The sequence below is a fragment of the Danio rerio genome, chromosome 1 (assembly GCF_049306965.1).
Source record: "Danio rerio strain Tuebingen ecotype United States chromosome 1, GRCz12tu, whole genome shotgun sequence".
Lineage (NCBI taxonomy): Eukaryota > Metazoa > Chordata > Actinopteri > Cypriniformes > Danionidae > Danio > Danio rerio.
Genome location: NC_133176.1, coordinates 9,448,630 through 9,461,138, shown reverse-complemented (window position 1 = coordinate 9,461,138; position 12,509 = coordinate 9,448,630). Strand labels below are relative to the sequence as shown.

At 38.3% G+C, this 12,509-nt stretch overlaps 1 protein-coding gene across 2 annotated transcripts in view; it reads left to right on the top strand.

Moving 5' to 3' along the window:
- si:dkeyp-9d4.3 overlaps positions 1 to 11,230 on the top strand; it is a 79,398-nt gene extending 68,168 nt beyond the window's left edge. For both annotated transcript variants that reach the window (XM_009306160.5, XM_009306153.5), the window contains 10 exons: positions 496 to 692; positions 1,873 to 1,957; positions 2,371 to 2,480; positions 2,804 to 2,914; positions 3,115 to 3,216; positions 3,385 to 3,523; positions 4,432 to 5,423; positions 6,192 to 6,813; positions 6,980 to 7,823; positions 9,427 to 11,230. In XM_009306160.5, the coding sequence (XP_009304435.1) occupies positions 496 to 692; positions 1,873 to 1,957; positions 2,371 to 2,480; positions 2,804 to 2,914; positions 3,115 to 3,216; positions 3,385 to 3,523; positions 4,432 to 5,423; positions 6,192 to 6,813; positions 6,980 to 7,823; positions 9,427 to 9,523 (3,299 nt within the window). In that variant the 3' untranslated portion in view covers positions 9,524 to 11,230. The remainder of the gene's footprint in view (positions 1 to 495; positions 693 to 1,872; positions 1,958 to 2,370; positions 2,481 to 2,803; positions 2,915 to 3,114; positions 3,217 to 3,384; positions 3,524 to 4,431; positions 5,424 to 6,191; positions 6,814 to 6,979; positions 7,824 to 9,426) is intronic.
- Positions 11,231 to 12,509: the final 1,279 nt, after the last annotated feature.

Below are 12,509 nucleotides of genomic sequence, written 5' to 3'. Positions count from 1 at the left end.
CGCCAGTTTACTACAAGGTTGTTGTACAGTAATATACATCACGATCAAAGACAATATATCAATTCAAACTATTTAAAATGTTAATAAAAGTCACTTTTTCAAACTTTTCAGTGTTAAATGTTGTTGGAAAAAAGATCAAGGTTCCAGAATGCAATTCAAAAGCAAAAATAAACAGTGAAAAATATTAAATTAAAATACAGAAAAATGCTAATTTACAAATATCTTTACAGTGCAACTACTTCATTATAACTATTTGTTGTGTACTACAACTAAGCAACTAATCAGTAGTTTATGGAGCTAAAAATCTTAGCTAATGGTTGGTTAGCGTGAATTGTACTGTACATTAAAATAAAGCGTGACCAATCAAACAAACGAACAAACAAACAAAACACACACGCACATAATTACTTGTCGTATATTCAAGTAGCGACCTTTTCCTTTACTATGAACATGCTCACAGGTTTTCATTTCTTGCATGTTACCTTGTGCCTCCAGCAGGTGGCAGTGTTGGCAGCATGGGAAGCACAGGCAGTCTAAGCGGACGCTCATCTGCTAGTGGACAAAGCAGTAATGCCAATGCCCACCTCACCAACTCTCCAGTACCCGTGCCCACCACCCCAACACACTCACCTGGAGTGAACACACATGGCCTCAATGTCCCGGGACTGCATGCTCAGGCAGAGGGAGTGAAGGTGAGATACATACAAACACTAGTTTAGTCTGTTTAATGAATCAGCCATTTTAAAGGCTAGCTCAAATGCTTAATTCTTAAAGTGCACTGAAACATTCGTGCACTGATAAGCACCATAATGCACTATGAAAGTCAGAGAGCATCAAAATGGAGTTGCAAAATATGAATCGTGAACACTCACCACACAAACAAAGGTGAAACAGAGGTTTAAAACAAAACAAAACAGTAATTTACTTATAGAGGCTGTTGAATGTTTGATTCAGATCATGGCTGATAAGCATTAAGCTATCTGTTCAGATAAACACACAGCTACAGCCGTTATTGACCACACTACAGTTCCACATCACAAAATAATGCACAATGAGGTGGTGATGCATGCAAAAGTTCACCATTTACTCACCCTTAATATTTTCTTCTTCTTTTTTTCTGTTGAAAGATAGTTAAAGTATGTTGGAAACCAATAACCATTTACCTCCACAGTATTAGATTTTCCTACTGTGGAAACCAATGGTTACCAGTTTTCAGCTTTCTTCATAATATCTTCTTTTGTGTTCAACAAAACAGAGAAGAACAAAAAACAAAAGTCATGTGTGAGTAAATGATGACAGAATTTAAATTTTTGGGTGAACTATCCCTTTAAGCCTAAGGTCAAACAAACATCATTAGATACATGCATAATAATCTAGTAAAAAAACAAGTAGAATAGATATCAGACTGGAATATTTCTGGTATATGAAGCAGCCAATGTACAGTGCTCAGCATAATTGAGTACACCCCATTTTAAAAATGATTTTTTTTTATCCATTTCTCAATAAATATAGGTCATATGTTTTGGTGCATTTGAACAAAACAGATTTATTAAACAGATATATTTATTAAAAATATTTTAGACATCAAATACACATGATTTTTAGAAATTAAAAGATAATACAATTAAATTCAAGCTAAATATTGGCAAAAAAAAATGACCTACAAAATTTTAACTAAAGTTCTGCTTTAGGAAGATGTTTTCATCTCAGTGGGTAAACAGATTTCTCTAACAGCACCCAAAATCTTGTTCTGTACATGAAAGTATTACGTTCACTACATCAGGAGCTGATTGCGATGCACCATTTGTCTGTCTTGGTCTCTATTTCTCACATTATTGATCGTGTGTGTGTGCATTTGTGTGTGTGTTTTAGCTGTTGGCCACAGTGCTGTCCCAGTCAGCCAAAGCAAAAGAACATCTTATGGACCAATCTCAGTCTGTCTCAGATCCTAATTCAGGTACTGCGATGTGTGTATGCCTCTTTTTATTTGAGTTTTTATAGAAACATAAAGATTCTTAGCCTTATTTTAGTTACTTTCGAACATTTATCATTTATTGGTGTTAGTAAAAACAGGAAAACAAACCTTTTTTACGTGAGTTTATGGAAAATCTGTTTTTGTTACAGCATATATTATGTATATGTATTATATTGTATATGTCAAAATACAACAAATATATATATATATATATATATATATATATATATATATATATATATATATATATATATATATATATTCTATTGATTTGACTGTTTGTCTCATTTGTACACATCTTGTATGTCCATTTTGTTTCACCTACAGATGTTATATAAGCCCACATGTTTATTCCTGGTAAGTAATGTGCGATTTACATTTTATTTGCTGTTTAGCATCCCCTCAGCGACCTCAGAGTGTATCTGCTGTCCCACGTCAGCAAAGGAAAAAACCTTTTGTGGATCCATTGCTGCAGAGGAAAGATGAAGCTTCAGCTGAGAGCAAGGCAAGTGTGTTTAAATCAACTTAATGCGCCCTACATCATTATTAACATCCTAATTAACATCATTTTGAAAAGTAGTGTGTAAGTACTTCCCCTAACAATGACTAGTGCTGTCACAGTATAAGATTGTAATATCATATCACCATAAAAAACACAGTATTATGGAACAGTTTGCTCAGGTATAATTTTGAAGGAATGTTTTTGCTGCCACACAGTGGCTGTAGTGTGAACTGCCTAACACACTTTTATTTCACATACAGTATCATGACTCTGTCAAAGATACCCTGAATTATTGATTTGTTTGTGTATGTATGTGTGTGTTTCAGAGCTCAGAGGCTGTTGTGGAATGGCTCACCAGTGCGCAGCTGCAGTTCTATACAACAAACTTTCTGACTGCTGGTTATGACCTGCAGACCATCAGCAGAATGACACCAGAGGTAAATAATAAATAAATAAATAAAACAAACCCCAGATGTCACTCATTTGTGTGTTTGTCTATATATATATATATATATATATATATATATATATATATATATATATATATATATATATATATATATATATATATGAGTTTTAGATTCAACTTTGTGTGTGTGTGTTGTGTTTGTGTGCATGTTTGTTTATCTACCCACAGGACCTCACTGCTATTGGAGTGACAAAACCAGGGCACAGGAAGAAAATGCTTTCAGAGATCAGCAAAATGAACATCCCAGACTGGATACCTCAAGAGAAACCTGTAAGAAAATAACATGGGATTGTAGAAAAAAATATTGAAAACTCAAATGTTGAATGAAAAACTAGAATTTAAAATGTTGATTACATTTTACATAATGTACATTCACATTCTATAACAAAGTATTCTCAAGGACCATGATTATTTTTTTGTTTCTGTGTAACTTTTTAGTCCAGTCTGGCAGAGTGGCTGTCTGCAATTGGTCTGAATCAGTACTACCAGACTCTGGTTCAAAACGGCTACGACAATATGGACTTCATTAGTGACATTACCTTGGAGGACCTAAAGGAGATCGGCTTCACTAAACTAGGCATGCAACTTTTTTTTTCTTTTATTTATGTATTTCCGCTTTGGATTTTGAATTAATTTTAATATCTGGTATTTCGTTTTTTTTTTATTAGTTGGTTCTTTTATGGCCTGTTTCCACTGACTAGTACGGTTTGTAATAGTACAGTACGGTACACATTTATGTCCATTTCCACTGTTAAAGGTACCACAAAGTAAACGGTGCCATTCCTCTTATTGGCACCACTTTTATAGGGTACTTAGCACAACAGAATGATATTAAAAGAGTGGAGCTAGACACTCAGCTGAATGCTATTGGTTTACAGAGAATTGTCACCAGCATGTGCGACAAGCCATTGAAACAACAGCACAAGAAGCTCCGTATTGAAATAAACAGCTGAGTCATGACACCATAATAATACAGTGATGACCTGAGCTCAAACAAAGCTTGTCATCTTCTTGTGACAAACATCGACATTTCAAGACAGAATCTACTGTACTGTATGTCCTCTATTGTTGTTTACGGGGAATCTAAAAACCTTTGCAAAGCACAAGTGGTGACACTTTTTCTCTCTGTTTGCATGGGCTTGCTGCCTATCAATATATGAAATATTGAACTTGAGTTTACAAAAGATGCAATATGGTAGTGACCCATACGGCTTTATTCTTCGAGTGAGAATGATGCCAATTGCAACATTCTGCTGTTCATCACCCACCTACCAAAATGGTACTATTAGCAATGGAGACACAAGCCTGATCAAAGTGTCCTGTACTGTACTAATCTCAGCCATACTGGAAATGAGGCCTTATAGTTTCTCGATATTCTTTATTTGCTTTTTGGATAACAGCTGGTCATTTCAGCTGGAAAAACAGTACAGTTTAAACCTCACAAGCAAGAATAATAACTGTCTGATATTTTTTCTCTCGAACAAGGACACCAGAAGAAACTGATGCTAGCCATCAAAAGATTGAGTGAATCTCCAGAAGCGGAGAGTCTTTCTAAGGAAAGCCAGTTAGAAGAAAGCACAGATGCAAAACAACCATTAGAAACCAGCACAGAACCAGATGTGAACTCTGTCCCATCAGCTCGAATACGTAAAAGAGCGGAGGGGCGTTCAGAGGGGCGGCCAGAGGGGCGTCCAGATGGGCGTTCGGAGGGGCGTAGCTCACCCCGGCACAGCACACAGGGTCGGGGGATACAAAGAGCTAATGCCCCTCCTCCTCTGAAGAAACCAAGCTCGATTGATAGTCCCACCCCAACACCTCCACACACCCCAACTAAAGGTAGAACCTCATCTTCATCTTCAAATTCTCCTTCACACATCCCTTCCTCTCCACTAAAAACACAAAGCAGGCCCAGAGGGCCTTGCGACTCTCCCCGTTCACATGCTCATGCACGCACCGTCCCAGTACTTTGTCTACCACATGAAGGAGAAACAGAAGAGAGCAATGGTCAAACTCCTTCCCAGCCAAGACGTGGACAGTCTATCAATACAGATGCTGACTTACCCATGCCAGACTCTTCTGTTAAATACGCCACACTAGGTGGACATAAGACCACCTCCAGCAGCTCCACAAGAACCTCTGGCGAATCCCTTGACATCAACAGTGTCAATCGCAGTCAGTCATTTGCCACAGCTCGGCCGCGGAGACGGACTCGTCCTCCAACTCCACCAAAACGCTCATGCTCTTCCATTTCCACTGGGAACCTGACTGATGAGGCTGTGGCTGATGATGCAAGATTAAGCGAAAATAGGGCTAACAATTTGCTACTCAACGTGACATACAGGGAGCGGAGACGGAGTGACTGTGGCATTGCCTCAGAAAAAACGTCATCTGGGGGCAGCGTTAGAGACATTGCTGCCATGCTGGAAATGTCCAATCTTGGAAACAGTGGTAAAGGAAGTGGAAGTGGTTACACGCAGGTAATTACACTGTTTAATTATGCAAAATCTATGAATAAAACATTCTACTGTCAAGATTAAGTGCAATTATTCCTGACAAACTATTTTACAATAGCTGCGTCCCAAATGGCACACTATACACTACACTATGCAATCATGCACTATGTACTTATGCACTTACACACTCAACAGGATAGTATATGCATGTAGTGTTGTCCCAAATGACACACTAATGTTTTTTCTACTAAGCGGAAATTTAAACCGTTTCCCTGATGACGTTTGACAGTCGCCAAATCAGTGAAATAAACAACCAAATTATCAAATAATACCTGCCATGAGTATAACCGCATTCACCATCGGTAGGCGCTATAATCACTCTCGTAGGAGAATTTTGCTTTCACCATCCAAAATAAATGAAGTTATTCAACATGTGCGTCCGATAGCTCCGCCCCTTCCGCTACGTAAGCAAACCTGCGGTCGTTGAGTGCGTGAAGTGTCCATCATTCCACACTTCATTTTAGCAGCTGAATAAGTGCATCATCCGGGTAATTAAAGTGCACTCATTATTTTTAGAGTTTTCAGTGTGAACACACTAATTGCACTATTTATACTACAAAATGGCGTAGAACAGTGCATAAGTATGCGATTTGGGACGCAGCTAATATTTTTAAGTGTACCGGAAATGAGTATGCATGGGTAACTGTTTAGGAAAATAATTCTGTAATTATGTGATTGATTGATTGATTGATTGATTGAAACCTAGCTAAACTCTGTTGTACATGTCCCCAGGTTAGTCAAAACGTCCTGAGGCAGAACCGTGAAGTTCTCAATTTGGATGCAGATAGTCGACGTCGCACAATCAGCGAGTTTTATGATTCTCAAAAGCAGTCTGCTGATGTACAAGAAGCTGAGATGAGGCAGGACACGGCACATCATAAACCAGAACCTCGTGAAACCCATCTACTTAAACAGGCCCCTGAACCACGTCCCCGCTCCATGATCACTCATCTGGAAGGGGGTGTTTCTTCTCTGCCTCAAGAGGAGTGGTCACGAATGGATGCAACAGCGACATTGAGAAGGCCTCGACCACCACATCACACTGATGGTGAACATTTCAACCTGACAGAAACTAGTACGATAAAGCGAAGGCCCAAAGCATTGGCTCAGCCCCAAAGTAATGGGACAGATGGGGATGGACCAGAGAACTTTCGAAGAAGGCCTGTATCTGAAGCTTGCGTCGGAGATGGTGGTAGGGATGAAGAACTTCACCATGATGGTTTTGGATCTCTTCCTAGGCAAATACTGAAACCCCCAGTTTCACCTAAACCAGCAATGGCCCTTCGAAAATTCGATCCTCCAACTCCAACAAGAAGGGTTCCCTTACCTGGGCCAGAAGGTCAGCATAGTCCAGGTAACAATTGTCCTGCTTAGTAATTCATTAATGAATACAATTTATGGGTATTTTAAACAGCAACTGAAGGATTCCAGGTCTTTGTTTGGCATTACAGTTGATGTTTGTTATTGTGTTTTTCTTCAATTCTTGTTGTACATTACATGAATTCTCTGTCTCTTTATAGTTGAGGTTAGGAAAATCCCTCCTCCAGTATCTCCCAAGCCAAGTCCGCCGCCGACACTGCCTAAACCTGTTAAAATCAAGCCAATCCATACCATTGGAACTCCTGGTTCTCCTCAGCCAGATGTTGTCAGTCCATTCAGTGCCTCTTTTAGCCCCGTTTCAATTGAACAACTGGAGCATCCACCACAGACACTGAGTCCAGTCACCCCAAAACCAATGGAGGGAAGCATGCTTTCCCCACGTCCAGCAACATCTCCAGCTCAGAGTCCACAGACACCCCAAACCCCACAAACCCCACAAACACCCTCCACACCAGGCTCAGGCTCAGCTCCAGTGAAGCCCCCAAGGTCTTCCATGGCCGGTCTCTCAGTAGACATCCCAAGCCCTCTTGAAGTAGATGTACCTGGATTGGATGTGCAAAAGAGGCTCAGAGAATCAGATAAGCAGAGAGAGGATGATGACATGAGGAAGCAAGAGAGAGTAGATGAAGTTGGATTTGCTAAAATGGAAAGGACAGGTCTGATCCAGCTGGATCCATTGTTTCAAGGTGAACAAGGCCTGATTTCAGGTTCCTCTGTGGGGAGTCATTTAATTGAGGCAGGGGATGGAGCAGGACCAGTGGTAATGAGAAGAAGGAAGGTAGGTGTAGCCAGACAGACACAAGTAGAGGGGGAATCACAAGAAGGAGAAGGAAAGACAGAGATGGAAGGCCAAGGGTTACTAAAGATCGCTGAAACAGGAGGCTCTTCTTGTGGGGACGTAATGCAACTCAGACTGGACGAGACCAGTGCATCCCTGGCAGCTGCTCTGGAAGTCGTGGAGGAAAAGATTAAGAAGGATGACAGGTACATGAGTGGATGTTTCTAGACATTAAAAACAAATTCTGTTTTTCCTCTTTGGCTATAAGGGCTCTATTTTAATGACCTAGTCACAAAGTCTAAAGCATTAAGGGTGTGTGCGAATCCACTTTGGCTATTTTAAGGAAGGAAAGAAGACACTATAGCGCACACCCTAGCGCATGGTCTAACAGAGTTGTGCTTATTAATGAGTTATGGGTGTGTTTAAAGCACAACGCGAATTAAACCAATCAGAGTCTCATCTCCCATTCCCTTTAAGAGTCAGTTGTGTTGCGCCAAGGCACATTTGCTATTAACATGGCAGACTTTGTAGTGGATAAACTAAATAGAAAAGTTGAAACCCTTTACTAGCAAGAAAACAGTTAAACAGACCATCTGCAGTACGAGGATAAAGAACGAAGCTCCTCCATTCGGCCTCTTTACTTTTACTACTTTACTCCTTTACTTTCGTGTACAAAGAAACGGTGTTGTACGCACTCCACTGAAGACATCCATTAGTCTACATGTTTAATTTGATTTAAGCGCAAAGATTTGTTTCAAAACTACTTCTAAATTCAGTTCTAATTCCCAGCAAACAAATAAATAAACTATAATAACGAAGTGTGGTAAAAAAAAAAAAACTGAGTTATATCCATACACACATCCTATCCGTATGCCCCATACAGTGATGCTTACGTCTCCAAAGCGCCACAGGTACTTTTTTTCTTAAAACAAATATAAATATGCATATAATTAATAATAATAATAATAATAAAATTATATATGCAAATGATCATGAATAAACTGAATAAAGCCCCCAGAGATGGAGGCATGGAGGTAGTGGTTTTTATATTTATGTTAAAAATAATAATTTTTGTAACAATTTTATAATAATTTTTGTTTAATCCTTTTTTTTTTTTTCATATGTAAAAATATTTGTGTGTCACTGTACATCCTGTGTGCATTAACCAATGTGTATGCGTTTTGGACCTGCATAGATGCATAACTAACACACTCTGTGCTGGACTTTAGACCAGCTTTCAGTTGGTCAGTTGCGCAGTCTATTTCAGTACCTAAAAATAGCAACGCACCTTAACACACCTCCTTTTTAGTGGAGAACGTAAAAGGTAAAATTTAGGCTTGCGCTGGTCTGAAAATAGCAACAAATCGTGCCAAACATGTCTTGTGCCTCATTGCACCAGGTGTAGGATAGATCCCCAAGTCTTATCATTAGCTATGTTTACATCCAATGATGTAAATTAGTTTTATGCTAAAAACTGAAATATTGCACAAAACACTGACGTATAAAGCACTATTTCCATCCATTTAGGCAAAGAGAACAAAATTGTTACTTCCTGATAAACTGGCGGCAAATATGAATATTTGGTGCAATAGGAGAAGCTACTGTGGGATTTTTTCTTATGTAATATTTGACCTGCACCTCAGAAGACAAAGATAAAATGCAATGAATGTGCGCTGACTTTTAGAGATTCGAGACCACACAGTAATTGCTGAAGACTGCAATGGATTGAAACATAAGCTATTGCATTATGATAACGATAGCTTGAAGTTTTTCTATTCTCTTCATTCTTCTATTTTTTTCCCTCTCCAGCTCCACCGTGGACAACAAGAGCACAGTCAACATCCTCGATGACATTGGCAGCATGTTTGATGACCTTGCGGACCAGTTGGATGCCATGTTAGATTAAAAATCTAATTCCAATGGGAGTGTGACACTCAATTGTCTTAAAGATTTTCAGTGAGGACCAACGAAACCTATATGGATGCCACCTCAGAAAAATAAGAACAGGACAGGGCAGATTACGCTCTTCCACTCTCAGTCGAAATACTTTAAGTTAAATCAACCTCAAACCCCTTTCATTCTCCACCAGCCTTTCGTCCTACTCTAGTGGCCAGAATAGATACCGCAAGAACATATCCTGATCTGCAAATACAGCCTGCTGTCATGCTGCTTTCAGAGATAAGCACAAATTTAAGAAAGACTGTATGTGGCGAGCTTTCTAAATACATTATAAGCAGAGAAAAGCTATTATGTGTGAGTGTGTGTGTGTGTGTATATGTGTACAATATGTGGAGTGAGAGTTGAATATTGATGAATATTTCTTTTGATGGCAGTGTAAAGAGCTGTACCATTCTCTGCCGAGAGCTTGTCCACTTGTAAATGGGAACTTTGAATTTCACCTTGTGGTCTTCAGCTGGACAAGTCAATGAGAAACCGAACACGTTTTGGACGATGAGCACAGTCCTATTTATAGCCCTTGAAAATATTCAGACTTTTTTGGACTATTTTATCCAAGATTTCTTTATTCCCTTGAAGTCTAATGAGGTCAAGCTTGGGACTTAAAGAGGTATATTGTAACCTTTATGTACGTTATTATTGTTGTTGCTGTTGTTGTTGCTGTTGTTGTCAGTGTGTGTGTGAATGTTTGACTGTGTAGTGTAGCTCTCGCATTGACAAATCCCACCCTGCCCAAGGTGAAATACATAGACATAGAGTACAGAATAAGATGCTGGAGAGAGTAGTGTATATATGACATATAGTTTATAGTTATCATTGATAGTCTATAGAGTATGGAATGCATCAATATGGAATGCTAAAGACACCTGCTCATTCCTAATGTGCTCTAATAAGTGTTTGTGTGTGTTTGTATGTGTGTGTTAGGAGGAAGGATCTGTTTAAGAGTGAGAGAATTAGGAAGTTTGTGTTCATACTTTTGAAAATGAGGCACTATGTATGTCTTCTCTTACAAAAACGTACCATGTATTTGAACATGGCGCCATGGTATTTTTTAAGCATCTTAGATGAGCAGATCAATTCTTCAGTGCATGGATATGGTAATCATACAGTACCATGGTAGAGTTCCAAGTACTGTTTCATTACCATCTGATACCATAGTACCTCTTCAGTACTTTTTTGTAAGGGCTGAATGTGTGTCAGTGCAATTTTCCCTGTTTTGTCATGCAAACAACCAACAAATAAGACTTGCTGACAGAATAAGTTGCAAATGCTATACGATTAGATTATTTAAGACGATGTTATTGCAAGATGTATAAGACTACAGAGCAATATTTTTATCCATGCACCATGTTGTTAATTTAGCTTTATAAATGATACTTTAAAACCAGCCGTCTGGGATGCAACAGAACTGAGCATTTTCCGACAATCATGACAGTGTTGTCCTTGATTTTGACCCTGCAAAGTCAGTGGAATAGATGTTGGAGTATCAAATCTTTTGCAGTGTAAAACTGTGTAATAATCAGTTGTTATTTTGTGTAAACCTTCAGATGGCTAATGTGTTTGTCTGACCCTGGTGAAATGATCATCAAAGACCTCTTCCATGTAAAAAGCATTGAGAATATGTGGAATTCATATAAATAAATTGTTATGAATATAAGAGTGGGTTTGACTTATGACGCCAAAACTATTACAGTTTCTTTTTGCGACGAAAACATGACTTGCTTGTTAATATTATCATTATTTAAGTCAATCTGCAGACGCCTCCAAAGGGTAGCTGTTAATAGGGTTGGAAAAATGTGACCCACTGAAAAAAAATATTCAAGGATGATTTCTTGGATTTACTAAAAAAAATTTAAGTTAGGGGGTTGTAAACAATTTAAATTTATTTGGGCTGATTTTAAACAAACAAATTAAATTGAACATTACTAAATTTAATTTGTTTGTTTAAATTCAACACAAATAAATTGTTTGCAACAACTTTGCAGACAGCATTTTGTGTGTGTGTGTAATCTAGTTCACTTTGACTAAGAAACATCTGACCTAAAATCAAATAATAATAATAATTTATTTTATTTGTAAATGTCGCCTTTCAAGACACCCAAGGTCGCCTTACAATAAGCATCAACAGACATGCTAAACAAATTAAACATTACTAAACCAATCATTGACCAAACATGTTAAACACACAATAGCGACTATCAAAGAACATAATAAAAACATAATGAAAAATTGTTAAAGAAAAGTTTGCTTAAAAAGATGGATCGTTAGACGGGATTTAAAAGTGTGAAGACTATCACTGCTCCTTAGAATTAGGGGAAGCGAGTTCCATAGCCGAGGAGCCATAGAGCTAAAGGATCTGTCTCCCATTGTGCTCAATCGAGTGCGAGGTAGTACCAGGGTGGAGTTGTTGGCTAATCTAAGGGTACCAGAAGGGGTGTAGATATGAAGTTACGGATGTGGTCTGAATCGCATGTGTGCAGTTACGAATGTGGTCAGGACAAGATGAATCTCCCTCATTTTGTGCTGTTTGCATAATGATTTGATTGTTTTACAGCAAGTGCTTTGGTTTTTTTATTGAGTGTGTCCGCAAGTTTCAGATGGAAATGATTAACACACCACCTACCTTTGCACCATAACCTGCCGTTATGTTTGCTTTTCTGAAGTTTTATATTGATGTCTGAAATGCAGCTTGTATTGCAAACATACCAAAAGAACACACAAGCATTGGGACAAAACATAAACGTCAGTTTACATTCTATTAGTTATCTCCATTCTGTAATGTTATAGTTTATATGGTTTGTTCAATTTTTCACTTGACATATGTGTTAGGATATAGGACAATATGTGATACAACTGTTTAAAAATCTAGAAACTGATAGTTAAAAAAAAAAATCAGAATACTGAGAAAATCACATTTAAAGTGTTGAGCAATTATG